Source organism: Opisthocomus hoazin, chromosome 8 (genome assembly GCF_030867145.1).
Source record: "Opisthocomus hoazin isolate bOpiHoa1 chromosome 8, bOpiHoa1.hap1, whole genome shotgun sequence".
NCBI classification, from domain to species: Eukaryota; Metazoa; Chordata; class Aves; order Opisthocomiformes; family Opisthocomidae; genus Opisthocomus; species Opisthocomus hoazin.
In genome coordinates this window covers 21,823,420-21,850,667 of record NC_134421.1, presented here as the reverse complement: position 1 = coordinate 21,850,667, position 27,248 = coordinate 21,823,420, and the positions used below count along the sequence as shown (strand labels likewise).

Here is a 27,248-nt window from a genome sequence, read left to right as displayed (position 1 = left end):
AAACCAAACCAACAGTTTAGACCTACGGTCTACAGCTTGAGGGTAGAACCCCTAAATCAGCACACAGAGAAACCAGAGGTCTGTCTCCGAGATACGACCCGGAGCTGGACGATCCACCTCGGGTTTGGCGATCTGGGTGCCCCTTGACTTTTCAGATGCCGCCCTGTCCCTCAGCTTGCCTCGCTGCCAGCCACCGCATGCCGCCAAGTCCTCAACCTCCGCCGCCCCGACGCGGAGGGGCCCACTGCGCCCTCAGCCCCCGGCCCGGCCCGGTTCGGTTCCGTGGGGCAAGGCCGGCCGGCGGTCCCGGGGCCAGGGCCTGCCCCGGGAGGGCGAAGCGCCGCTCGCCAGCGCCCCACGCCGCCCCCCGCCCCCCACCCGGGGACACGCGGGGCCGGCGGGCAGCCGGGGGCCGGCGGGCAGCCGGGGGCGGCCGGGCCCAGCGCCGGCGGGCGGGACGCTCCTCCCCGGGGGTGTAGCACAGGAAGGGGGAGGTCGGGGTGGCGGCGGAGCTCCCTTGCGAGCCCGTGGAGGGAGGTCCCGTTACGCGCGGTACGACGCGCGGGTGCGGTGCTGCAGGCATGGCGCGCACCGGCGGGCAGAGCGAGGGGAGAGGGGAGGAAAAGGCTGTTTACACAGCCTGCAAACCGCCTGGGGAATAATGCGGGAGAGGAAGTGAGCCGGCGCTGTCTGCCTGCCCCGACTTCCTGCTCGCTCCCCTCGCACAGGCACACGCACACACACACGGAGCCCGGCCGGGGGGTGGGGGGGAGTGAAGAAAAGGAAAGGAAAAAAAAAAGTGTGTGCGGGGGAAATCAGGATCTCGTTACAAGAGCGACAGAGCGTTTGCAAGAGGCTGTCAGCATGGAGAACCGGGGGGTTTTGCCCGGCTTCCTCTAAACTACCGGGAGAGAGCGGAGAAGTCCCTCAGCCTCTGGGTAGGTACGGGTGCTGCCGCGCCGGCCGCGACTCCCGCAAAGTTGCGGGGGGCTTCGGGGAGGCCGGCGGCTGCTGCGGGGGCCGGCACCCCCCTCGCCGGTGGGGCAGCGGGGGGTGGGGGGGAGACACCGCTGGGCAGACCGCGGGCTGGAGGTGAGGAGCGCCGGGGGGGCTCGGAGGGGGCCCCACACGGGGCCGGGGGGTCCTGCCCCGGGGCCGGGCCCGGCCAGCTCGGCGGTAACGGGGGCGGCGGGCGGGGGGCGCGTGGCTGCCGCCGCCTGAGGGGCCCCTCGCGCCGCTCGAGGGCTGCCGCGGGGGCAGGTGAGGGGACGGCGCGTGTGCGCGGGGCGGGGGCCGGGGCCGGGCTGTGAGGAGCCGGCGGGGGAGCCCCGGGACCCCTCGCAGCCCCCTCGGCGTCGCCGGGCCCTGCCCTGCCCCGTTCCCCGGCGGTGTCCGGCTGCCGGCCCCGTACGGGCAGCATCGCGGTACCGGCGTTGGAGGCGGCGGGGGGGGCAGCCCGGGTGCCTGTCACAGCGGCGGGGGGCGGTGGGGGGTGCCCGGGGGGCGGGAGGGGAGGGATGGGCTCCTGCGCAAACTGCAGAAGGGGCTTTAAAAAAAGAGAGGGGGGGGGGGGGGGGGGAAGTGTCGGGAGAGTTTCTGGCTTGTCTGGAAACAGCAAGACTAATTGCCATGCGCTTCCGGTCTGAAACTGGCAGCAGACAACATCTTGAAAATGAGTCACTGCAGCTCACAAAGAAACTCTGTGGTTTGCTCCCTCTCAGGTTTATGTATTTGCTCCTTTTTACGGTTTCCTTTGTAGTCTTCAGCGTTCTACCCGGCCCTCCCCCTCCCCGCTTTTCTCAGCCACCCCGTGCCCCAAGACCCCTCGGCCGACGTGGATAGTTTCCACGACTGACCGAAAAAACACTAAAAATGTTTGTAAGGGAATGAAAAAAAAAAAACAACCCAGAGAGAGGGAGAGAAAGGGAGAGAAAGTGGAGAGTTGTTTTTGGATCTGGCTTTGCTGAAGGTTAGAGGGACTCAGATGCTGCAGGGGGAAAAAGTTCCCTGAATTTTCCACTGGCTGCAGGAAGAGAGCCCATTTAGTCATGGCTAAGTAATGTCTGCACACACACCAACTAATCTCATTAGGAGTTTCCGTTCCCTAACACAGGAGGGTTTTGTGAAGCGCTGTCAGCCTTTCTGACATTGCAGTTGAAAGGGAGACAACTTACATCTTTATTTACTTAGGGATGCAGCGCTAAAACAAGTTTATACAATGCTGCATCTTTTCCGTCGTGAGGACTCCAAAAGCTAACGGTCTCATTTAATTTCAAGCAGAAAGCCGTGGTTCATTTCGTATTTTGCTTGTACCGACTTTTCGATTATTTCAGATTAGATGTAATTTGTGCATAAACAGTTGAGTAGGGTGAAGTGCGGAAATGGGGTACACAGAAGGCTGTGTTGTGATAAGCGTGTTCTGTGCATCTGTGATGATTGTAGCTGCGACGTTGCATCATCAAACGACTCTTGTGCCAAGATGCTGAGGTGATGGGCACGTTTGAAAAGTGTATTCACTCACATAACCTTCCTGTATTGGTGATTTACATACCTAATTTTCAAGTGATTTTTGTACATGTCGCTTTTGACTTGGTGGTTTGTGTAATTGTTTCGTGATGGTTTATTTTCACAGCAGTCATGGAAAAAGTCTATGTTCAGAATTAGAAAAATTTTTGCCATGCCCCAATGATGTTTAACTTAAATTAGAAGTTAACAACTTTTTGCAAAATAAGTCTGGAGCAAACAAAGAAAATGGAGTCTTGCTTGCAAGTGGGTTCTAACTTAAAGAAACGACAAAAAAATATTCATAGAGTTGCATGTAATAGGAAATAATGCTTAGCTACTTGAATTGTCATGTGATAGCATTAAACTAGCAAATACTGTGGAAAAAAGTTGTACTTGGATGGAGAACTAATTGCAGTATACCACGTGTTTACCTTTGAGGATCTTCAGTGTTTCCCACACTTCCAATGTCCAAGCTGCACAGAAAAGTTCTTCATTAATATCACTTTACAGAGGACTTTTATTAGTGGCTTAGTGACACAAGCTCCAGACACAGATGCCACTTGATTTCCTAGTTGAGCAGAGAAGAGTTTTTAGAATAGTTTGTAAAACAAAAAATGCCTCGTCTCTGTTTCAGTCAAATGTAGTCATCGGGTAGTGAGAGCTGTTTTCTGGTTTTGGAGTTCTATTTCTTTTGTGAAATTCTGAGTTTTAGAGAGCATGCATTACTGGGCATAATGTTCAAAAATCTGTTGAATATGTTATGGAACAGTTAGTGTGGCGTACAAACACCAAAAGTCTTCCTGAAGAGCGTTCCCTGGTGTTTGGTATCTGTCTTCGAAATACGGACATTAAATTGTCCACTCACTGAATTATATATTGCTGGAATTTCAGTGTGCCATCTGCTGAATCAATGTAGATGAAGCACACACGTTCATACATACAGATATATGTAGAGTCTATCTACACTATATAAATTTCATATATTGTATTCACTCAGCATAAGTAAAGACATCTTGATGTCCTCATAGAAAAACAGATGTAGTAGTAGTGTGGCGGTGGTGTGTTCTATATATTTGAAAGTGAATGAGAAGTAATCCATAGATGCGTTAAAAATACAGCGGTTCTTTTTGGAACAGAAAAAAAATCCAAATAGCAACTAGTGCATGATGGTTTCCACTGAAATAATAAAAGTGTCTTAAAGGTGTTTTCACTGTAAGCATGACTTTATTCTTTACCTGTTTTAATTTACAAAGTATAGAATTGTGTGAGAAGAATATATACTGTCTGCTAAGGGATGAGATATTACCATAATTGCTTATATCTCAGTGTTCCAAATCACCTCCGGGAGTTGTTCCTAAAAAGAAAAAACCTTCAGGCTGATACCGTTTCTGATATCACCAACTCCACCTAGATGCGACAGCTGAAACAAGCAACAGAATCTCAGGGGGAGAAACTCAGCTACAGCCTTCTTTGTAAATGTATTTATAAACCGCTGTGCACATGGATGCTTTCACATCTAGAAACAAATATCTATTTTGTTTTATTCATTAGCAGTTCTCACTGCTTACTGATCCACAATGGTTCTTTGCTCCTGTTGCTTAATGTTATTTCATTAAACTTAAATCGTGAAAACAATTCAAGTGTCTCACTCCGAGGACTGAAGTGTTCCCCTTTGCTGTGCGTGTGGTCCAGTTATGTCAACTTTACCTTCTCGTCGTAACGCCCTGCTTGGGCTGGAGGCCAGCTTCAGGGTGTGTTAAGACAGAGGTGTGCTTACGGGAAGGCGTTACTGATAGAGTGACTTAGTGTAACTGAAGCTGAAATGTACCTTTGTTTAAAAATCTGTTCTGGAGGACCTCGCACAGAACGAAAGTAATTTTGCAGGTTCACCAAGGTGCACAGAGCTTCTTGCTTGCTGTGAGGGTCATATGTTTACATGTAAGAAGATAGCTATATATAATACTTCTGGGCGCTGAGGTCCGTCAACTGTTACAGCAAATCTTTGCCTTGGGAATGCAATCATATGACAACATGTTGCTTCAGAAAATGAAAGAAAAGAAATAGATGCCGAAATAAAAGGTCCTTTGGCTACTAAAGATAAGGGAGAGTGGGATAAGGCTGGGAGAACCAACACACTGTGATCTGTGATGCGTGTATTTATAAAAATTAATTTTAGCTGGTTTATCTTGGTGACATCGTATAAAATTTATATGCTTACATAGTTACAGTTATCTCTCTGAGTTGTTCTCTGTCATAGTACTAAATAAGAGAGCAAGGAACTGATAAAATAGCTAGCGCTTCTCACAGATACGGCAGGTTGGACTCATTTGTGCAATGTTTTGACTGTTTATCAGTCCAGGGTTTTCTTCTGGTGGTGGTGGCTCCGATGTGCGGCATGCCCGGACGCTGCTGCTTGAATCCATCTTAGAGCTGTGACACTGATTGTAGGACGCTGTTAGCCTGGGCCAGTTTCAAAGAGTGCTGTTGGTTTTGAGCTGCTGTGTATCTTTGCAGCCGCACCCGATGGTTCATGCGACAGGCTGTCACTGACGGGCCTTTGAAAAATCGTGTTGTGCTGTGTGTCCCGGGGTTGATTCACCATCGCTTTCTCCTCGGTGTTTCCGACAATAGGGAATCTCGCAGTCTTGAATCATTAGACAGATGTTTACTTCGTCTGTGACTTGTTAAATGAATCAACTAATAATCTGGAGGCTGTTGAAAGCTCTTGAAAGACTGAATACGTCTCTTCTCATGTTGAAGCATTTTGTTGAATAACGAATGATTAAAGAATTAGTCACGATTTTGGGGAGAATGTCAAGGTGTAGGCACAGGAAGTCCAGCTCACCGCACTGCAAAATACGGGGCTGCGTGTATGGAAACAAAGCAGATGAAGCACAAAGTACCTCTTATCTGTGCGCTTCACAAAAAGAAAATGCAACTTTGTCCTTAAAACCTTCTTTAACTCATTGTGGTTTTATATGCCAATAATTATATATTTGAGTTCTTAAGGATTTGCTGTCAAGAGTGGATTTTAATTCAAAAGCTCTTTGAAGGAGACTTGCTGCTTCTCTAAAAGCAAAAACTAAAGAAAATACCTGCCATAAGCATTGATATGAAAATTTCACTAAGGCATTACCTGCTAGCTTTTTCAATGCCAATTAGTAGCTGTATAGTCATTCTGCATTTTTAATTTTGTATGAGTACTGCGGTAGTTTTTGCAGTCCCGAGAAGTACCCTGGAATTGTTGATCTGCTTAATCAGTGTAATTCATAGTCGGTATCTCACAGTGTACTGAATAACTAAATACTTAGGTAATTATTTTAAAGTTATATTACAGTTGAGAACATCGGAGGCCAAGTTTTGCCATGCCCTAAGCAGATACAACCCGGCTGAAAATTAAACTTTTTTTACTCCTATGGAGTTACAGTTACTAAGACCATGTCTGATTTTGGCCTTCTTGCTCAAATAGCATTCCTATTAGACTATTTAGAGCAGTGGGGTTTGTCCTGTTCGTATCTGTGGATCGTAATTATTTTTGAGCAGTTGAGCCTTCTGTAGTAGTGCTGTGGTCCTTTCGCCTCTCCTCCAGGAGGAATCTGTTGACCTCTGCATGCCTGGGCCACATGTTGAAAACTGTATGATGACACCTGTGAACTCTGAAGATAAATATCAATTAACTGTGCAAAGAAAGGTTTCTAAAGACTGTACTGTGTGCTCTGTGCTCTGTCTACTCCTGGGCGGTTAGATACAGCTCAGGGTCTTCAGGAGAAGAATTTCTGTAGGCAGCCACAAACTCACTTTGTTTTGATCTTTTAAAGCACTTAAGCATGTATTTATTTTTGAGTGTGTCGGCACTTCTGTTAATGCACGGAGACTAACTGCATGTTGCAAACATTTAAATGCTAGCTTAGGCCTTGAATGTAACTAGGGCAGTAGAGTAGCCCTTGCTTGCTCTGTGCAAGTGTCCTCCTAGTCTTCCAGAGCTTTGCTCTACATTTTAGAGCGTCAGGATGTACTGAGTCTGCGAAGGATGCTGCCCATTCTATGGCTTCCCCCAGACCCATTTCAGAGAGTCATTTCAAACATGACTGTGTCTCTGCTTGTCAATTTACTACTCAGTATTTGAAGATTGAGCTTGGATAATCTTTGCAAATACGGATTACTACCTGTTACTGTATTTGGCTCCCATGCAAACAACCCTGTCTTAGTTTCTTCAGCTTTAAAAGTACACGAATTTTAATTTTGTGATTCCTAACTTGAGGATCACTTGAGGTACTAGGAGATGAAAACTTATATCTTACATATTGTCTTTAATTTCAGCTGTTGTTCAATTACGTAATGAGCTGTTGGGTTGTAATTTTTATGATTCTTACCAATCATTCAAAATTGGCAAAAGCTGTCTAAGCACTAACCTAACTATTAAGTCCTGTTAATACAATTTTACAAGATGTCTTTCTGTGAAAATATTAGTGAACAGGCAGAGAAGTTTGTGTAAAATACGCCTTTGCAGTTGTACAAAAAAGAGTAGACTTGGATTATATACTTCATCTGAAGACTCTAAATGTTTTTAATCAAATGTCCTCCTATAAGTTTTCCCATCCTCATTTTGCAGAACAGCTGACAGTTCATCTGGAAAACAGATTTCTGTTATGCATCCATTTGCCTCTAATGTGGTGACAGCACCTCTTTACTGTATCTCTGTATATTTCTTCTTTTTTAAAATTGTTTTTTAGATATGAAGAAAATTGATCAGATGCGTTTCAGTTTAAGCTTTTTGGGAAGGATGCTAATGACTGTTATTGTTTTTAAATGTTTATATTGTGGTAACGTTGAGTGGCCTGTTGTATCAAGTCACAGTACAGCACAAACAAAAACTTTATGGACTCGAGTACCAAGATTATCTCTTCCCAGCAATTAACAGTAATTCATGAGAAGAAGCAATCTTTAAAAAGCATTTAGAAAGTAAGAAGAAATTCCTACTGCAGCTCAGTTAGCGAAATCTAGAGAAAGTTGACTACCTTCAGGGAATTTCTTCCATGCTGTACTAATATAGCTGAGACAAGAATGTGGGTTTAGATTCTAGATATAGACCTCTGTGAAGTCTGGTGACTCAGAGCAGCCTCAGAGCAACTGGCGTGTGTGGTTAGTTTAGCAAACTGCGAGCGTGGAATAGGGCTGGTGTAGAAAGCCTGACTGCAGCTCTCCATAAGTATTGCTGCTTCAGTACTGAAGCTCTGCCATGCAAATACTTCCAAAACAGAGCAGTACTAAGGCTGGTTTGATTCTCTGGGAGCAGGGTATAGTAAAAGTGACTGTGCAGTCTCATCCAAGTCAAAGAGAGGCGATAGGGTCTGTATGTTTTATTTGAATATGGGACCTTATCCAGGATTCCACATACAAATCAAAATAGTGGCTGTTGTGGGTCCTGAGCGGTTGGTATATTGTTGTCACTTCTAAACACAGGCAATCTGGGTGCTTTGTATACAGCAAAGTTTGCTGTAATCATTGCAACAGTGTCCCGTTTACCTCTCCTTCGTAGTTCACGCCAGCCATGAGAATTGCTTTAAGTATGCAGGACACAGTACAGGAGGGTATCAGCCAGATCTTCTGTTGGCTGATATCTCATGTGTTTGAAGATACATTCTGTTGGGTATTCCAGTGTTTAATGAATGATGTTAAGGGAAGTGTGTAGGTGTGACCTTCAGGTTCTTGTTGGTGTAGTAGGCAAGTGAATAATGTCAGACGATAAGAATCTTTTAACTGGGTTTCAGTTCAGCTTAGCACATGATAAACATGCATATCAGAACTTTGATTAATACCAAGAAAGGAGGAGAATAGCAGAGTTTTGAGATTTTAACATGTAAGAGTGATTCATAATTTAGGTTTTTACTGTGCGACCATTACACACAGAAATAATAGCATTTAAAGTGAAAAATACGGACCTTGACTAGTGCTGTGACTAGTTGCACATTTTTTATGACTAAGGAACTTACACCCTGGCTCATGCTCCAAGAACTATTGCAATAGCACTGATGTTTTGGGAAGAAATTTTCCAGGTAGAATGTCTCTAGATGTAGGTAGGTTACCATCTGCTGAATTGTGTTACACCATTTTCAGTATAATGCTGTGAGTGACCCCTCTTGCAACCTGAGAATATACAGGTCAGCCTGTAAGTTATTTAATAGTTTAATGGCTCATTTTTCTAATCCAGCAAATTCTGAAAATTCGGTGTGCATATAAAGGCGAGCTCTGACTGCCAGTGTAAGCTGCGATGATCCTGCTGTGCTTCAGGTCTCGTGGAAATTGCTAGCCACCTTGCCTGAGCAGAACTCCCGAGACAGCATTTCCTGGCCTTCTGGCCAGGTTCCTCTCTGCTCACGGTGTTAAAAAGACCTGCTTGTTGATCTAAATTTCTAGTCTGGGAAAAATCAGTCAAGAGGGGAGGATTAGCTTAAAAATCTGAATATGAATTGTATTAAAGCAACATTTGAGACAGTTGATAGTATTAATATGCCATTTAAAATATTAGAGCCACCAGCAGAAGTTACAAAGCATTCGGTCTGCTGTTGCAAAACTGGAAATGTTAATATTTCGTTTTTAAGAGGGGAGTACAGATAAGAAACAAGCACTTACATTGGGGAGTAATCATCGCTTGGTATGTCAAGTAAACTTTCAGAATAGCCACTGTTTCTGGAGGCTGTATCCTCTGCCTTCTCCAGCCAGTTTTTTGTTTTCATGAGTATTTTCTCTGAATTTGTCAAAGGGACTAGCAGAATTTTTATATAGGACGGTCAAATAATCGTGATCTGTGTCCTCCTGATGCCGACAAAAATGTAATAGAAAGTCATATGGGAAAAATAAACATGTAGGGCTGGCTTTGAAAGCAGAAGTCCCTCAGATTGCAGTGTAGCGTGCTGCCAGCATGCCACAGATGTGCACCACATGAGCAGACAGAAAGCGGTGTGAGGAGTCTGCATTCATTTTGTGTCTGTCCCAAGATGAACGGTTGGAGCCATTATGGATTTATGTAGTTTTGTTTACGGCTAGCTTTGGAAGAAGTTGAGCAGGTTATTTTTTTAAGCCTGTTGCGGGGAGGCAACTAGCTATATTCCCTCCTGCTGAGGACTTTTACTCCAGCTGGATTAAAACTGTTTCTTGAACTGCATCCTTACGGAGAATCTGAAAACACTCGTGTTCAAGAGGCGGTGTCATCACACCTCTGCTTGGCAGGCAACCAGTCCTTTGTTGTATTAATTTGGAGGTTGCAGAACTTTCTTCCTTTGGACATCTGCCTCAGCCTTTCTCTGACTTAGTTAAAAAAATTAAAAACTGCAAACACTGTATTACCAAAAGTGCCTACTGGAAACATTGCTGGACATGTGTGTGAGTGCTTTCTTTTCTACAGTGGAACTTGATACTGTCCTATAATATTTTGCTAGATCTTGCTGCTGTCTCTTTTGTGTTGCTCTTAACCACAGGAGTCTGTTTATTTTTTTTACATGTGCTGGGCCAGAGCAGTGGGTATTCTTGCTTGAGAAGGAGACCTTGTAAATTGTTACTGTAAATAATCTTTTAAATTAGAATATAAAGTGAAGAGAAGGCTGTTAGACAGGAGCGGCAGAGTAGGCATACTTCATGTGACTCTGTCAAGCACATCGGCCAGCAAAACCCTCTGTGCTTTTTTGGCACATCCGTAAACCAGACTGGGTTTCTGTGGCAATATTACTGTAGTTTTGCAGCAAATCGGAACGTGTGTGCTGGGGCACGCTGTAACTTTAGAATTTCTAATGTTTCCACTGGGTGGTGCTGCAGGAATTCCTTTTTTTTTTTTTTTTTTTTCGCTTGAATCTGCATTTCCCAGAAAGACGCCTCTAAAATATAATAGGAGGAAGTCCTGATTTAGAAGGTTTTTGCAGTTTCAACACAATGGAAGAACTCGGAGGATGCTCTGGCAGGAAATGTCCTGGTTGCTGGATGTGGAAAAATTACCAGCGTTCTGTATCATACACACAGTCCGTTCCCTGAAGTGCCCTGGGTATGGATTGCACCATTAGTTTGATTTATTACCTTTAACAGAGAAAGTTCTGCATCGAGTTAAAACAGGTATATTTACACACTTAGTTGCGAGCTTATTTTTTCAAGGCCTATTAAAATAGCAGTAAGTTCTCCTTTGATGCGTATTTTGAAAACTTTCTGAGTAAACAAATTGATATTTGTTTTTCCTCCTTTCTGGCAGAATCAGTAACTTTTCGCCAACCACATCCTATTTATCACCCTTGAAGCATCTCTGTTGAGAAATAAAGTGTGAGGACTGACTCAGACTTGTGCCTTGTTCTTTCAAATGTTTCTGAGCAAACATTTGGGTGGATTTGGCAGTTGTCTTTAAGCTCTCATGGTATACTCATTGTTATACAGATGAATTTTCAGTGGAAAATGTTGTGGCTGACTGATTTTTAGATTATTCTAGAAAAGTTTCTTTTCTTGATCAGCACTATTTTGCTTCTGTAATCAAATGCAAAACAAGTGTGCTTCAATTTTTTTATAGAAACTAAAATGTAAAAGAGAAAAATTGGCCTGGAGGCTTTGTAAGCTGTTCAACTTTCCATACTGATCTTCACTTTAGAACTATGTTAAAAATGTGTATAGCTGAAACAGCTAGAGACTGCCTTATTCCGTATTTTTCTCGAAATGTACTCTTTGATATTTGGCATGATGGAATGGAATTGTTTTGGTAATTTCCAACAAAAGTTTTTAAAACTCACAGAACTGTTTCTTTTAGAAGTATTCGTATACTTTAAAAATGAGTATGGTTTAGCAAAATCTCAGTTCCTAGTATTGAGAAATGTTGGTTAAAAAAAAAAAGGACGAAACAGTCATGTTCTTTCACATGTTATTGCAGCAGTCATCTCAAGGGTTAAAATGAACCTGAGACACTTAGAAAAATAAAACCAGAGCTGCTATTACAAACTGGGACAGATGTAGGAGGCCAGGTTTCCTGTGGCCCATTTTCCAGTTTCCTGGCTGCAACCTGCAGAAATAAAGGAAGCCGAATGCTAACGTGAATGAGAAGCTAACAATGCCCCATGTCACGCTGCTCAGAGAAACGTGCTGTTGGCCAGAATTAGGATACAAAAGCAGTAAATGAACATACAAAAAATATACACATGCTTTCCAGAGTAGTCGAAAAGGAGGCAGTGGGGGAAGGCAGGCATCTGTTACAGAGAAATGCTGTGTGCTTGCAAAAGCGCACACTTGCCTGTAAGGGAAATGTAAGTGGAGGTGTGTGCTTGCTGTGGTGGGGCGTATGAAAAGGAGCTGAATCTTTTGCAGCTGCTTTGGCTACAGAAGTAATCAGCAGTTTCTTCATACGCAAAGGGAAATTAATTTTCCTGCCCTGACTCTGCCTCTAATCCTTTTCATGCACATGTCTGATCGCCATCTCTCTGTGACTACCTATAATGCATAGTGCTGGCTAACACCTTTTATATCTTCCAGATTTAATTGATCTCCAGCTGATTCTTTCAGCCTCTGGGCTCCAAAGCCAAGTCTGTCCCACTCAGCTGTCCCTCCTCTGCCCCAGGTCCCAAGACTTGGTTTATAGCTCAGAGTCCCAGATGTTCCTCTGCAGACACTAAAGCAACGAGGGGCTGGTTTTGATCCTAAATGCCTGGAGGGATCCTGAGTTTTAGCCGTCGGAACTTGTTCATGTTGGTTGTCCAGGATCAGCAGTGTATCTCTTTATTTTAGAAGGCCTGTGGGGGAGCTAGCATAGAACTGGGAAAAAGAATCCAGGTGAGGAACCTGGAGTATGTAGGAGAACAGAAGATAAGAATGCAGCTGCTTTCCAGCTTTCTGCCCTTTTCTTCTAGCTTTTCGTGTGCAAGAGTCCTACAAAACTTACTGCCCGAAAAAATTATCCTACTTATCTCACAGTTCATGTCATAAATCTTGCTGATACTGAGCTTTTTATTTTGCTAGCTTTGTCTCTGAGCCTTCTGGTTTTCTACTGCCTGGATTTAAGATGGCTTGCTTATTTGTTTTATTTTGCCCAGCAGCTGGAAGACTTTTTTTTGGAACTTAATGCCACTTTACTGACATTTTGTCGTACGGAATTTCGTATGCATTGTCTTTGTAAAAAAAAAAAAAAAAAAGGTAATGCAGCTCATCTGTACATGCATTGATACATTGTAACTGTTCCTAGTGTAACTTGCGTAATGTTTGTGTAACGCTTGCTCATGCTGGTGGAAGTCAGTTTCCATGCACAAAGGGGAGAGCCAGTGTTTGGCATTTAGGCCCTTCACTGAGTGAGGAATTTGGGCACCCCCTTTACAGGAAAATCGTCTCTTAGATGGGATGCTTTGGCCCATGGACGTCTCTGTCCTTTTCTATTATTCTCTTGAGGGAGAGCTTATGGTGTTGACTTTGTTGCCGCTCCAAGTTTAGACATTTTGGTTAGACCCTTAATTTGTTTGAAATGAATGGGGGAAGTATTACCTGCACAGATACTCTGAGTTGCTTCCTTCCCACGTCAGTTCTGAACTTAAAACGTGGTGTGTGGAGATGGCTTTGTATAGGAGGGCACACATTTGGAAGAATGTGAACTGGTAATACAGAGGGTGGTAGTGTGGTTACCTGTCACAGCTGCATGAGAAATGGACTTGCAGAAAACTTGGCTCTGAAATATGCTTTTGCTGTCTAACACAGCATTTCCAAGTATAATTCCTTCTGGCAATGCCAGTGATTATTTGCATCAGCAGTAGCGGAACTGATCACAAAGTAAAATTACTAGGCTATTTAGGTCGGGTCAACCTAGCAAATTTTGTTTCATGGCTTGGAAAATATCTTTGTCAAATTATGTTATATAAATATTTAAAAAATGGTAAGATGGCAAAATCAAATGTGTTAAAGTTAATGGATCAAAAAATTAATCGGCCCTTTTGTCTATATGGATTTTGATTAGGCTTTCCATGATGCAGAAGGTGTGTTTCTTACATAGGTTGCCTGTCTCATTCTGTACCGTAGATGGATGTCACTAAGTGATTTTTTTTAAAGCTACTTTTCTTCTAATCCATGTAATTCAGTATGTGGTTCCATGTATTATTTATTGCCCAGCATTCAAATCCTATACTGAGCACAGAAGTAACAGGAATATTTATTATTACTGTTTAATATTAATAAAGAGTTGAATGAAATGTGAAATATATGCCCTGTAGGAAGTGACCACATCATAACACACATTTCTGTCAAATTCAGTCAAGACAGTGAATTCCCTTTGAATCAGGAAAAATTCAAAAGAATTAGAAAATACATAAATGAAATACAATGTTTTGTGAAGATTTCCGACTCTTTCCAGTCATAATTTATAATAACTTTTAATGCAGGTAGCACGTTTTTTGCACGTCTTGTAAAATGTCTGTCGTGATTCTTTTGCTCCACCACTCAAATGAGGCACAAGTTAAGGCTCTGTACACTGTGTGGCCTCGTTGTCCTCCCAAGAGGATAGTTAATACTTTGTGGAACCCCAAAATGATGCCCGTAGAGAAAGGCATGTTAATACTGCTGTTGACCTGATTGGAAGTGAAATATTTTGCATCAGTTTAAAAATCCTGTCAGTGCAGGGTCTTAGATTTTTACTATTCCCCTGCAAATCCCATTGTAGAGAATGGAAATGAGATGCAAAGGTTAACACCAGTTTACCGAGTTGAAGGTATTTAAGATTTTACATCACCATATATGCTGAGCACAAAGCTTCTGTTAAAGGTAGTTACAGCTGTGAATATTCAGAGCAACTCAGACCTGAATGGCTCAAGTTGGGTGCTTAGAAGAAAAGGACCATGCAATTAACGATCAGCTGGAAATGTAATTTGCATGGTTTGCCTGATGCAGGAATCATATACATAGAGTTGTTACACGAGCAGTATGGGAAGCTTTATACGGGAACTCAGCAGCAGATGGAGGGATGGAGTACAATGCAGCATTGAGCTGTTTTAATCTCATTTCTGTACGGGCAGACTTGGGTCAGACCCAGCAGAAGATTTATGCATGTACCAATTAAGCCCATCAGCGCTGACTTCTGAGGTGCACAGGTCCTTTATAAAGCCTGTGAAGAGCTATGCACTTCGAGAGTTGATGGTAAGGCAAGCAGGGTGGTGAGGAGCTGCCTGATTTTAAGCCCACCGCAGCCATCTGCCCTGGATCCAGCACCTGAAGTACCCCCCTGAGATACTGTGCATATGTCAGCTGGTTGGAGAACTGGTCACCAAGAGCCAAAGCGCTTTGGGAAAGGTGGCAGTAACCCTTTATCTAATAACCTGATGAAAGCCGCCTCTCCTTAGTCACTGGGACAGACAGTGTAGAGTTGGTGCTCTTGTGGGATGTTCTCACCCAGGATTGCACTGTTCATGCGTTTCACATTCCACCTATGGCTGAGTTACCGTGAGGCCCATGCTCGGTAGGTAAAATGGCATCCAAAGGTGTTCACATTTTACAAATGGTGTCAGAAAACAGATTCATAATGGAAAGTGTAGCGCGATGTTAGCTGTTGGTTACCCTGTGAGCATCCTTGGGCAGAGGGGAATGAGGATGGAGGAGGTGGCAGCAGACTGCGCTTCACCGTGCGTTCAGTTCCGCCTGAACGCTGTGAAGAGGCCTGATTGCCGATGGTCTGAAGGAGGGCGAGATTTAAGGTCTGGAGGAGAGAACTGCATGTCTGAGGTGTTCTGCTGTTTTGGCTGATGGCATGGTGGTGGGGTTTGTGTTGATGCTTCTGTAACTCCCTTCCGTCTCCAATTGCCTCAGCTGAAGTTCTACCAGCAAGTGCTTCTGGCATGGGACACCTGTATGCGTTGTAATACAATTTTGAAGAAAGCTGTTTGTGAGCTTAGTTTTCCAGAGCATAAAAAGTTCTGTTTGTGATTTCTTGTTTGGAAGAGTTGTAGGATACAAGCTGAAATTATGTAAAGTACAGCTGTATAAACAAACTAAGATACTTTTAAAGCAATATAGCTTTAAATATAAATATACCTACACCCGTGTAGTGAAAGAAGGTGCAAAATGTATAAACATTAATGAAAAAGTATTTATGTATGATGCCGGATTCATAGGGATACTGTATTAGCTGCGCTGTTATAGATAATCTGTTAAAGACGTTAATACTTGCACAGATGATGTAGTTTAAAGGAACTTTTAAAGCCTGTAAAGCGATTCTAGCTGTATTCTAGCTATATATTTTTTTCTTTGCTTACGCTGTGTGGAAAAGCATTTGTATCAAGTGATAAAAAGCGCAATGAACCAAATAGAGAAACTGTAACAGTAACAACTTGTTCCCTCTGAGGGTGACGGAGCCCTGGCAGAGGCTGCCCAGGGGGCTGTGGCGTCTCCTCCCTGGGGACAGCCGGCCCTGGGCGGCCGTGGTTGGGCGGGGGTCGGTGCGGGCGGTTGGGCGCGGCTGGCTCTCCGGTGTCCCCGCGGGGCTCGGGCCGGCCGCGCGCTGTGCGGGGCGGTGGAGGTCGCGTGCCCTCTGGTGGTCGCCGCGGGCGGGGGGGGGGGGCCGCCTTCCGGTGCCGCGGCCCGTTAGGGGGCGGGGGGGGGGGGGCCGGCGCCGCCGGGTTGTCTGGGCAAGGGCGGAACCGAGCGCAGCCGGTGAGCCCGGTGCCTGCTTGCGCCCTGGCGCCTCCCGGTGGAGTACCGGGAGGGGCCGGGAAGGAGCGCTGTGGGGCGGCGTCAGCGGCCTGAGGCGGCGGCGGTGTGGGAAGCGGAGGGAAGCCCGTTGTGCAGTGCTGTGGTTTAAAAGGGCGCTTTGAGCCGCGTCTGAAGAATAAATCGTCCTCGGTGGTAACGCTCCCAGGTGTTCAGCTGTGCGTGCGCCTGTGCGGAGCTGGCGTGCGGCCGTCCTCACGTCCATCCTCCCACCGCAGTGCCTGAATAAGAGGTTCGTTCGACAGAGGGCCTGGCAGCACAGGCAGTCAGCAGAGAAAAAGCACACAAACAGACTTTAGCAGAGAAAAAATACTCAAACAGCCTGCGAAGTGAGACTCGGGCCCTGCTAAAAATATTCCTGGTTCTCAGTCATACATATGATAACGAAAGGGAAGATCCCTGTTAGAGAAGGGTTCAGGGTAAACATCACTTACTTTACTGTGCGGAAGTGTACTGAACTTTCAGCGTTTCTGCAAAATAGATAATATCTTTTGAGCTATTTGAATTGGCAAACAGAAGCAGCAGGAACCATTTCAGGCCCTGGAAGAAGCAAAATACACGAAGGCCGTATGACACCAGGAAGGTGGGTGCGTGTGGTGGGAGGGGGAAGGAGCGTGGTTTCTGGTCCTCCAACCAAAGGCAGCTGCTCCAGTCTTCCCTTTTTCCTCCCCTGCTTCACAGTGACGTGTCCAAGCGAGTCCAGTATACTTCTCATGACAGTAAACAGCAGTTCTTCAGCTCACTTCAGTGGATAGTTGCATCAAGTCCTTTTTTCCCCCCTATATGTTCCTTCAAAGGCTGGTTGCATGCATTGAATTGAAGACACCGACTGGAGATGACCCTGTACCAAGTACGCGGGCAGTGTTTTCCTAAATACTCTATTTTATGTGTCCCTTCAGAAAACAGCAGTGGAAAAAATACTGAAATGGGAGTGCAAGACCTGTAGGTCCCGTGGATGTTTGGTTGTAAATGATACAGTAGCTTTGTTTGCTGGGTGACGTAGGATGACTCCTACACAGAGCTTATTACTCAAATGAGCGTTGGGTGGAACACCTGCTCTCAAATGTTGTTCACACTGTTGCTCTCCTTTGTCCCTTGTAGGTATGGAGAGTGCAATCACACTGTGGCAGTTCCTTTTGCAGTTGCTGCTAGACCAGAAACATGAGCACCTGATTTGCTGGACGTCTAATGATGGCGAATTCAAGCTACTCAAGGCAGAAGAAGTGGCTAAGCTGTGGGGACTCAGAAAAAACAAAACTAATATGAATTATGACAAGCTGAGCCGAGCGCTCAGATACTATTATGACAAGGTAACTTTTGTTATTCTCATGCAGAGTAAGAAAATAGAAACACTACCATTTAATATTTCACCTCTATGTGGAAGCTATTCAAAAGTTCCTCTAACTAGTTTTTACAACAGACAACAGTATTGAAGGCAGTCGCGGTGGAGGTAAGAGGGCAGCTAAAAGATGCTCAGGAAAACACTGCACATCCCATTTCCTGAGGAGGGGAGGTTTTGACCTAGGTTTACACTTCCTGAAGCTTTCATGTGTTTATGCCTTTGGCTACCCAATATTTTCTGTAGCTTTTGACAACAATAAAATAACTGCTGATAACAGAGAACTGTTTGATTATTGCAGCCTGCATAGGATCTTCTGGAATGCAGGGAGGTGGTAGAATGCAGTGATACTGCCATGCAGCAGGCAGAGTGGCGGCTTTACGAGCAGGTATCGCCTATGTCAGAACGAGGAAAAGACAAACAACCCAGCGGCATAGAGGGCGGGGGACACGTCTTCTGGACCATAGATCCTGTTGGCCAGTGCGTTAGGTGGCCTTGCCTGAGCTTTCTGATAAATCTTTTCTACAGTTGTTTTGGGTCCTAATGTATTAGCTAGAAATATAATGCTGAAACACTTCTGCAGTTATGACAGCACAGTATTACCTCAGCAGGATCTCACTGTAACTATTTCTTTGTTAATGCTCATTTAAGAGTTTGGAAATTTTCCACTATGTCATTTTAGGACAAAATCTGTGTTACCTTCAACAGTAGTCTAGATTACGGTGCTATCATTTAATTAGCAGCAATATATATGAGAGAGCACTACTGTGATATCTTAGTGAATGACAGTGCAGAAGAAGAGTAACAAACAGAGGTGAAAGCGGCTCGTCAGATGGTGGGTGTCAGAGCGGGGATATGTTTGGCTCTGTTAGTCAAGGTTGTAGTCTCATGCTGAGCTCAGCTCAGGTGAAGACTGCATTTACTGTAGAATGTTAAATTTACTCGCACTTGGGAACTTACCTTCTGGGTATCTCAAGTCAAAATAGTGGAACGTGCTTCCGCAGGGGTTTCTTCATCCAATTATTTTGCCCTTGCAAGACCCACTGAATTTTGCCCCTCCTTCACAGATGCATCTGTTGAGGTTTGATAGAACTAGTAAGACCCAGGGATTCAGCACAGTTTAGGCAGCAACCTTATAACTGGCAAGCTGTAATTATTTGCATGGTCTCAGAAGCTGGTTACAGGCAGATAGTGTAGGCATGCACTCAGTGCAGAGCTGTTGGCTGTCAAGAGCTCAGCTTTCAGCCTCTTCATTGAAAACTGAAATCTGAAATAATAATATATTGAACATAGTAACCTGGAATTGTTTAGATCACTCGATTTGCTTCTGATTTTCAGACATCAAGAGCATGCCCACAATCTAGAAGGGGTCGGTAGAGGTTACTGGTACCTAGCACCTCTGAAAATAAAATTCCTGCAGTATAGTGGGTGTTCATAAGATCACTGTTGTTCTCATGAAACCGCCCTTCACTTTGACATTTAGTCCTTGGTCCTGTTCTTCAGCATGAAGCAAGGTGGCAACAGTACAACAGAGAATGCAAAAATGAGAACAGGGAGTAACCAGGATATGTATTAGGTTACTGTAACAGAAAGATATTTGAAGGGAATCTCTTAAGATATGTCAAGATACTAGAAGGAAAAAACTGTAGAACACAAATATGAAGGTGCTAAAATATCTGGCATATTCACCTTTCTCAATTTTAGACTAGCAAATTCAAAGAGTTTCCAAATTGTTTCTCCAGCATTTTTTGGATTAACATTATATTGGTTTTACTAATCAATATTAAATCTTTTCAGGATTAGTTCCCCTTAAATGGATATTTTTTATAAGTCTAAATTAGTAGGTTTCACTATTTCATATATTCTTGAAGGTTAAATATTAAAAAGAAGGACTGTTAGAGATTTTGTAGATGAAAAAGTAAATCTTCATTGCCATACTTAGTGGTCTGTTCTCATGTTGATTTTCAGAAAGAGCAGTGAGATGAGATTATACAGTGGCTAACACCAGTGTCCAGCACAGTTACGGCAAGCTTGCTGCCTGCACAAGGCAGAGAAAACTAGATATTGTTGCTGAACTGAGCTCAGAGTACTGTTGTCATGTATTACTTGTAGTGCACTAATTCTTGAAGGGCACAGTGGGGCTGGGCGCTACGCAGCCCGTCTAACACAGCAGTCAAAAACCACGTTGACGGCAAATTTAACTGTGCACAATTTGATGGTCGAACTTTTCATTGCTCACGTTGGAATTTGGAAGTACTTTTCCTTCTCCTGTTTAATTTTTTAGTTTCAGATTTAGAGCTGTAAGTTCTGCAATTAAATGTTTTTAGCATTTTGTCCACTAGAAGTCAGATTTTTCCACTTCACGTGTTTCAAAGGTGGCCTGACTGTGAAGGCACAAAAGGATTTGCAGAGAACAGTGCAGCGGCTGTTCCAAGCAGTTGGTGTGATGAATTCCCCTTCACTAAGTGCTAAAAAAGCTTCTGCTCAGCATGGGGAAGCTCACTTCATTATATGACTCCAACCCCTCTGATTATAAACTTGACTGGTATCAGTGGAGACAAGAGTGCCTGCTGGTTAGTGAACAGCGTATCCAGGCAGAGCCCAAACACACGGTTAGAGGCTGAGCAGACATTGCTTAAAAACAAGGGACAGGATATTTGTAGCACTTGTCCTTGGAGATCTGTCTCATCTCTTCAAATCAGTGGAATGTAATGGCTCCTTATTTGAGGCTCCCTTTCTTCTTTTATCCCTTAACTGCTTTTTTTTTTCTACCCTTGTAGTGTTTTCAGTTGCCCCCCCAGCACACACGCCCCCTTTGTCATCTGTTTGGTCTCCACTCGCAGAGCATCTGCCGGAGGAGTGGCTGTACAGTTTCTTCACCAGGGCGCTGGCTGAGGTGATTGCTGTTCTTACAGCTGCTTTCTTGGACTGTGTGCTCTGTTCTGTCTGCAAATTTTATCTGGTGTGGCGCAAGGATTTTGGCTGTTTTTCCAGGAGTTCTGCAGCCCAATGGAGTTGCAGCTCCTAGGTGGAAAGAAGGATGAGCTCTTTCTTCCCCAGGTATTGTGATCAGGGTTTGAACCCCAACCCAAATCCATGGCTATTGCTATTTAAATTGACGGAGTAACTCCTTTAACAGAAGACAGTGGGAGCTTCTCATTCTCTGTGTGGGTATGGTGTGTTGTGTCCTGATGGTTCCCAGGCAGTGGAGAAAGGCAGATTATTAGCAGAGTGCAGAAGGACAGGGGAACTTGCTGCAGGTTTTGAAGTGTGAGAGGTAGTGGTGTAAGACAGCAGGTAATGAATCCTCATAGGCTGGCAGGGAGTGCTCAGCAGTGGGTTTGGCCCTAAACTCTTCCTCTGCCTTCAGTTCAGTCTATGCTGCGCAGCACAGAAAGGGAAGAAGTCAAGGAGGGAAGGAAAGGTTCCTAGGTTCCTTGGCATTCTTCTTTCCCTTCTGCAAAACAAAAGGGGAACGGCTGGTGAGGTGAAAGAGCCTCTCGCAAATTTTTGCACTCTTCTCACCTGGACCATTCATCAATTTGTGGGATAAACCAAGAGTGGTCTAGACCATGAGGTAGCCTTAAGGAGCCTTCTGAGATGCTTGTCCCCTCCCTTGTTGGCAGCGATGGATTTGTTGGCAGCTGGATGTGCTGGAGCAGATGGGATGCGCACTGGGCAAATGGGATAAACGTTGTGCTGCAGGCTAGGGAGTGGCAGCAGGAAAGGCAAGAGGCAGAACCCTGGACAAGACTTCGTTTTATCAACAGGGACTTCTCTACCTACAACCCAAATGATCTGTCAGCATGTGAGTTTGAGGCAAAAGGCAGTCATATTTTTAGACAAGGAGGTGGCACATGGGTCAGGCCTTCCTTTCTTGGGCTGCCCTCTGCTGCTGCTGCATACAGCCGACACTAACTGAGCTGCTGCTTCATGGTTTGTCTTTGAAATTATTCGCCGTGGAGAAATAAAACCTGCTCACTGGATAAATGGGGGTTTATGAGCTCTGCCATTTTGCTTGGGGGGAATACTGGCTTGTTAAAATTCATCATCTGATTCATCTGAACTTAAAAGTAAATTAATTCCAGTACTGGAGAAAAATAGCACAATTAGGACAAGTTCCTTAGCCTGGCTTTGAAAGCGAGCATGACGTGCTGTTGAGGCTGATGGCTAGATTTGTGTTAAATTCACATATAAAGCACCCCCGGAAATGTAGAGTGTGACATGTCTTGATTGTAATTTGCTACCATGATTCTGGTTGCTGAAGGTTTGTAGATAATCTGAAGACTTTCCATTTCCTGTTTCGTTTGTTACCCGAATTCCCCTCCCCCCTTCTTATTTAATGCATTTCCCCTGTTGCCTCAACAGAGCGGCAGAACAGATGACAGATAGCGCTGAGGAAAGGCATCCCGCACTATCTCTACCTACAGCTTGAGCAGCATGTCCATCGTGTCACACACTTCTGCCGGTCAGAAATCTCTTGTAATGCTTTCAAGCAAGGAAACCCTGCACATCTGTTCCCACGCAGAGCACTTTAGCTTGATGTGTAGAACTAAAATACCTTTATAAGTAGGATTAGTAGGTTTCTTTTTGTTGAAGTTGCGCAGTTACTTTGTTTCTTTGATAGCTGTAATGACAGATACCTTTTGGAAGTCTCGAGTTTTCGAGACTACTAAAGGTCCCCATGAATATTTCAGGGTGCCGCCACAAGAGGGAAGATAGTGGCTTTTCCCCATGAGGGTGTTTTTGAGGGAAGGAGGGCGAATCCAGGAAATTACGTGCAGATACTGATGTTAATAGGATGTAACAGTTGTGGAAGTCAAGCCTTCAGAAGTTAGGAAATGCAAGAACTGCAGTTCCCTGGGTAACATTAGTGTTTGCATGAGCTATGCTGCATCTTTAATTACACAGTCACATACTGTTGCGATGAGCAGCTATTTAATATTTTTACATCCTCTCTGAACAGTGTGTGGCCCCAGGCTTTACTCAGCAAGTGCTATTCAATCTGTCTTCTAAAGACAGCATAAATCATTTTAGTTTCAATTAATGGCTGCCCGCTTGTTTAGATGGGTTGGCAGTGTGATGTGTAGTACATAAATAATACGGGCTTCTTTGTGCTTGTTGCAGTGCAGGGGACAGAGCTTCGCAGGTGCTCTTAGGATTTAGATGTGCCCATGGCGTTCCCTCCCCTCCCAGAACAGGTCAGACCAAGTAGCCCTGTTGCTAGTTCCTATTTTTAATGCCCAACTGTGGGTGGCAGCACAGAAGAGTTGTTTTGGGAAGAGGGTCCCTTGCTTGGTCTGCTTCCAGAACTGCAGGATACACAGTGATAACAGAGACTATTATTTTACTTTTGGGAAGGTCTTCTCTTGAGGGAAAATAGAATATTACAATGAAACAGTAGCGGTACAATGGTGCTAGAGTACCAGCTATACATTTTGTAGTGGTACAGGTAAGAGGGGCTGTAAGGAAGTACTGGAAGGAGCATGAGAAAACAGCTTCATCGAGAATGGAAGGAGCATCTTTCAAGAGCGATGGGTGGAAGTCAAGAAAGCGCTTGTCTGAAATGGCATAAAAGTGGTTGCTGAGCGCTGTCCTTACAGAAAGATGGGAGTAAAGAACTTGACACTCAGCAAGAGGTGATGGGGAGAGGAGAAAACCCTAGAACCCCCCCGAAAGGAGTGACAAACAGTTAATTTTTGATGTGAGAGGAAAGGAGTGCCCAGTGAACTGCAGCAGAGAGGGCAGAGAACCTGGCCAGAGGTGCCAGCCAGAGAAATGGCCTCTGCCTTCCAGATGGAGGTGGGTGAGGAAAGGCGGAAATCCAGCTAAATGAGAGCCTTGTGATTCCACAGGTCCGTATGGGTGCACGATCTAGTAGCACGTGTGCCCCCATCAAAAATTTCAGAAAATCTAGCTTTTACGCACACAGTATAATAAGCAGAAGTGCATAAAGTATGATGGTAACAGAATCTGCCTGCCTGCACACGCTGATGTGGACACACACCCTGTTTTTTGGAGCAAACTGTGCAGCCACAGGTACCTCCTGCCAGCTTACGTGCTTCAGGCACTGGAGCATGAGCAGCCCTCTCTGGGTAGGGCTCCCCATAGCTGGAGGTAGCCCGGCTTCCTCCTCACAGAGTCCTGTGAGGAACTTGTGGCCTAAATGTCCCTACACTTGTAACCCTCGGTACTCTCAGAGCCAGGGAACTTGCAATGCATCCAAATGGGAGTTAAGCGCAGCAGCTACAGCTCTGGTCCTTCTCCTTCTGTCCCAGGCAGGGACGTTTACCACCTATAGACAAGTTCATTCTGTTCTGCCCTAGTTTTTGAGGTCTCGGGCACCTTGATTATAGGTCACTTCCTGGGAGGAGGAAGAAAGTCCTGATCTGGTCTTCCTGCCCCTGAGGCCCCTCATTAGTCTGAAGTCCAGCTGGGAGCTGGGTCCCATTCCCCAGCTCAGTCTCCCAGATGGCTCCTGCAACCTGCTAGCTCACAGGTTTGAGCCAAGCCACTAAAATCCATGTGTCACACTGGTAGTATAGTTACACCTTAGCTCTAAATGGCTCAGACGGGGAGTAAGAGTCAGAACTGATGGAAGTAAAACACAAACACATGATAAAAGAAATGAAGTCTGAGTTGCACCAATGCACAGGGAAGCTTCTGTGAGGAAGGAAAAAAAATGGTAAGAAACCCAGAGGTCATGTGCTGTTGAGAAGGGCAACGAGCTCCTGTGTGTTTTGGGAGGGCTTCCAAAAGCCGTAGCACATATGCATAGTCGACACAAAAAATCCCCAACCGCATTATAGCCCAGTTTAAGCTGCAGGAGGAACCAGGCCGCTGAGCTTTTGGCATCTAGCTCACCCAGCTGGTCTGTGGAGAAGGGCAGGGGGAGAGACCCATCCCTCCAGCTGGTGATTCAGAGTGCTTGGGTATGGCTGGTTTTGGAGGTGGCTGTGAAGTGAGTGTCTGCAGCGATGGAGTGTGAATAAGCCTGATCTCCCTCACATGGCTGATGGGCTGGAGCAGGCGTCTGGCAGTGCTGTGCCCAGTTTGTATCAGCAGCTTTCAAAAGCGCTTTGCAGTGGGGGATGGTCACGTTTGCTGCGGCCGCTGTTTTATAGACTGGGGACACAGGAAGGGAGGTGTGAAGTGTTGGAACAGTCAAGAAGCCAACAGAAGAGGGGCATTCCCAGCTCCCTGCTGCCTTTTTAAATGTCGGAGAGTGCTGTCTCTTGATAAGAATTTTTGTGTTTTTTTTTTTCAAGCTGTTGGACTGGGGCCCCTGCTGCTGGCCTGACTGCCCAGTTCTCCTCCCCAGCAGCTGCACTGGCCCAGCAGTTGCCTTCCCCGGCAGCGCAGCCCCAGAGCTCCTTGCAGCCCTGGCTGGCAGCCACTAGCACTCATTGCAAGCCTGCTCACGAGGGAATTTACCTAGAAAATTCAAACGGCAACAAAAAAAAAGGGCTGAATGTGCACATATACTTACTGTCCTGCTGCCAAGCAAGTGGTGTAGTCTCCCTGCACATGCAGTCCTTAATACAAGGGAGCCGCCTTTGCCCTTTCAAAGTGAGCGTGGAGAAGCCCTGATTGTCAGATGCCTGTCACTGTCTTCTGGGGTTTGAACGATCATCCACAGCTCAGAATGATTCTGACAGATCACTGAGGTGATGGTGAAAAAAAGCTGCTTTTTACCTTCACTTCAATTATTTGTCAAAAAAAATTAGAAAAGTCAGTGCCATTTTGGAGGCACTTAATTAATTTGCATCCTTGTTTTCTCTTACACACTGATGGAGATTTCCTCAGGCTCTGCATTTAAGAGAAGCCTGTGAAGTGCTTGAGGGTTCTGCACTTCAATCCTTTTTGTCTCCAGCTGGCGTTAAGTGGGCCACTGCTGCAGGCTTATAGAGTCAGAAGAGCTGCACTGAAAGACCTTCTTAAAATATGACTATATTTAATAATAACAGAGGAAGCATAAACTCAACCAGCCCGTTCGGTTGCTTTTTATAGCAATGTTCCCGTTTCAAGCCAGCACCAGTGTAAAAGTGCTACCTTTAAATACATTTAATCTTTTCCTGCTGGGAGTCACATTTTCCAAGTAGGATCTCAGTTGCCAGTGCTTGATGTAACAATAACCCAAAGCTGCCAGGAGCAAAGGGGAAGGATTATTTTAGATTAAAATATATGTATTTAAAAAAAAAAAAAATCCAGTTGGGGTATTTCTTTCTCTGTGTGAATAGTTTGGAGGTTTTGACTTTTTCAAGAAGAATGCAACATTGAGAGTGCAGAAAAAGTGCATCCATCCAGTGTTTCACCTAATTAGCACACAAAAAAAGAGAAATCTAAGCCAAGCCCAAAGCCATGGGAATTAAAGCTTATACAGACTGAGATCCTGTGGACTAACTGTATCTCCTGAACTTTTGGAGGACAGAAATGGCATTGCAGGATCTGCCAGGTGCCAGGTGGGTTGACATGCGTACAGTTTGGCATGGAAGAGGGCAGTTTGTGCCTTCAGTCTGAGCTTGCTGAGTTTAATTCTCCTCCTTGCTACAGATCCCTGTTACCAGCTTGGGAAACAAATTTCTCTGTTTGTGCCACAGCTCCTGACCTGTGAAGCAAAGCGACATCCCCAGGGCTCTTTGTAGGATTAATTTTGTATTCAAGAAGGTGCCTGAATGAAATGCCAGGACGTTCGGACAGATGAATTACAGGGTGCAGTAGTTCAGCTGAAAGACAGAAGAGGTTCCGATACCCAAGTGCAGACCCCTCTTTCGCACAATGAGCCTTGCTTTTGTGACAAAAAAAGGGGTAGTGCGGGCACTGCGAACACCCAGCACTAGGTACTGTCCATATGTAAATAGGGATGATGTTTGTATTCCTTTTTCTTTCTTTTTTTTTTCCATTTTCAGTCAATTTAACAAACGTTTTCTCTGCTGGTCTCAGAATCTGTGGTAGAATGAAAAACAAATTAGATTTTTAGGAATATTATAAATATTTACATTCCCATATGTACAGCAAAGCAAATGTCTGTTTGCAGAGTATCAGCTGGCGGTGCAGCAGACGTGATGCGCTAAAGGGAAGCTTCTTGGAAAGGGTTTTTCGGAGGTGACTTAAAGACAGACTCTCCACCAAGGGCTTCAAGAAGAGAGAAATCGCTGTGGAAATCTCAGGAAATACTGCTTTTTGTCTTCCACAGCACCTGGCTTAGGGTGGTAAATGTTGCAGTCCTTTTCCTAGGCCAGGCCAGCACCTGGTGTCATAAAGTGCCTCTGCGGAGGAGCTCACGTCGCATCCTTGGGGACACCGCGCGGTCTGTCGGAGCAGACAGTGTACCCAGGTTTGCAGTAAGAGCCAGGACTGGAAATGGCACCCTCATGAAAGACTGCAATTTCAAAGGGAGTCAGTTCTTTCCATAAAGGGGACACTTTTATTATGGCAAATATAAAGAAAAAAAGAACAGTTCTACAAACCTTTGAGAGGTTTGGGATTTTTTTCAATAACTAGTTTCAGTAGTCAGTTTAGACTGATGAAAGCTTTCTGCCTGCACCAGTGAGCATGCTGAGCCTAATGCAAACCTGGAGATAGCACAGGGGACACAGCAGTACTTTTCCAACCCGTGCAGGTGATTGCACCTGTCACAGACGTAGTTCATGACTGTTGAAAGGACAGTCATCATCAGCCTAGGTCAGTCCTTCTGGACGCGGTC

General features: G+C 44.9%; 1 protein-coding gene across 1 annotated transcript in view; it reads left to right on the top strand.

The window, feature by feature from the left end:
• The first annotated feature begins 503 nt into the window (after nucleotides 1-503).
• Nucleotides 504-27,248, top strand: part of ELK3 (ETS transcription factor ELK3) — a 41,139-nt gene continuing 14,394 nt past the window's right edge. Inside the window, exons 1-2 of the mRNA XM_075428660.1 lie at nucleotides 504-938; nucleotides 17,305-17,513. Of these exons, the coding sequence (XP_075284775.1) occupies nucleotides 17,307-17,513 (207 nt within the window). The 5' untranslated portion in view covers nucleotides 504-938; nucleotides 17,305-17,306. The remainder of the gene's footprint in view (nucleotides 939-17,304; nucleotides 17,514-27,248) is intronic.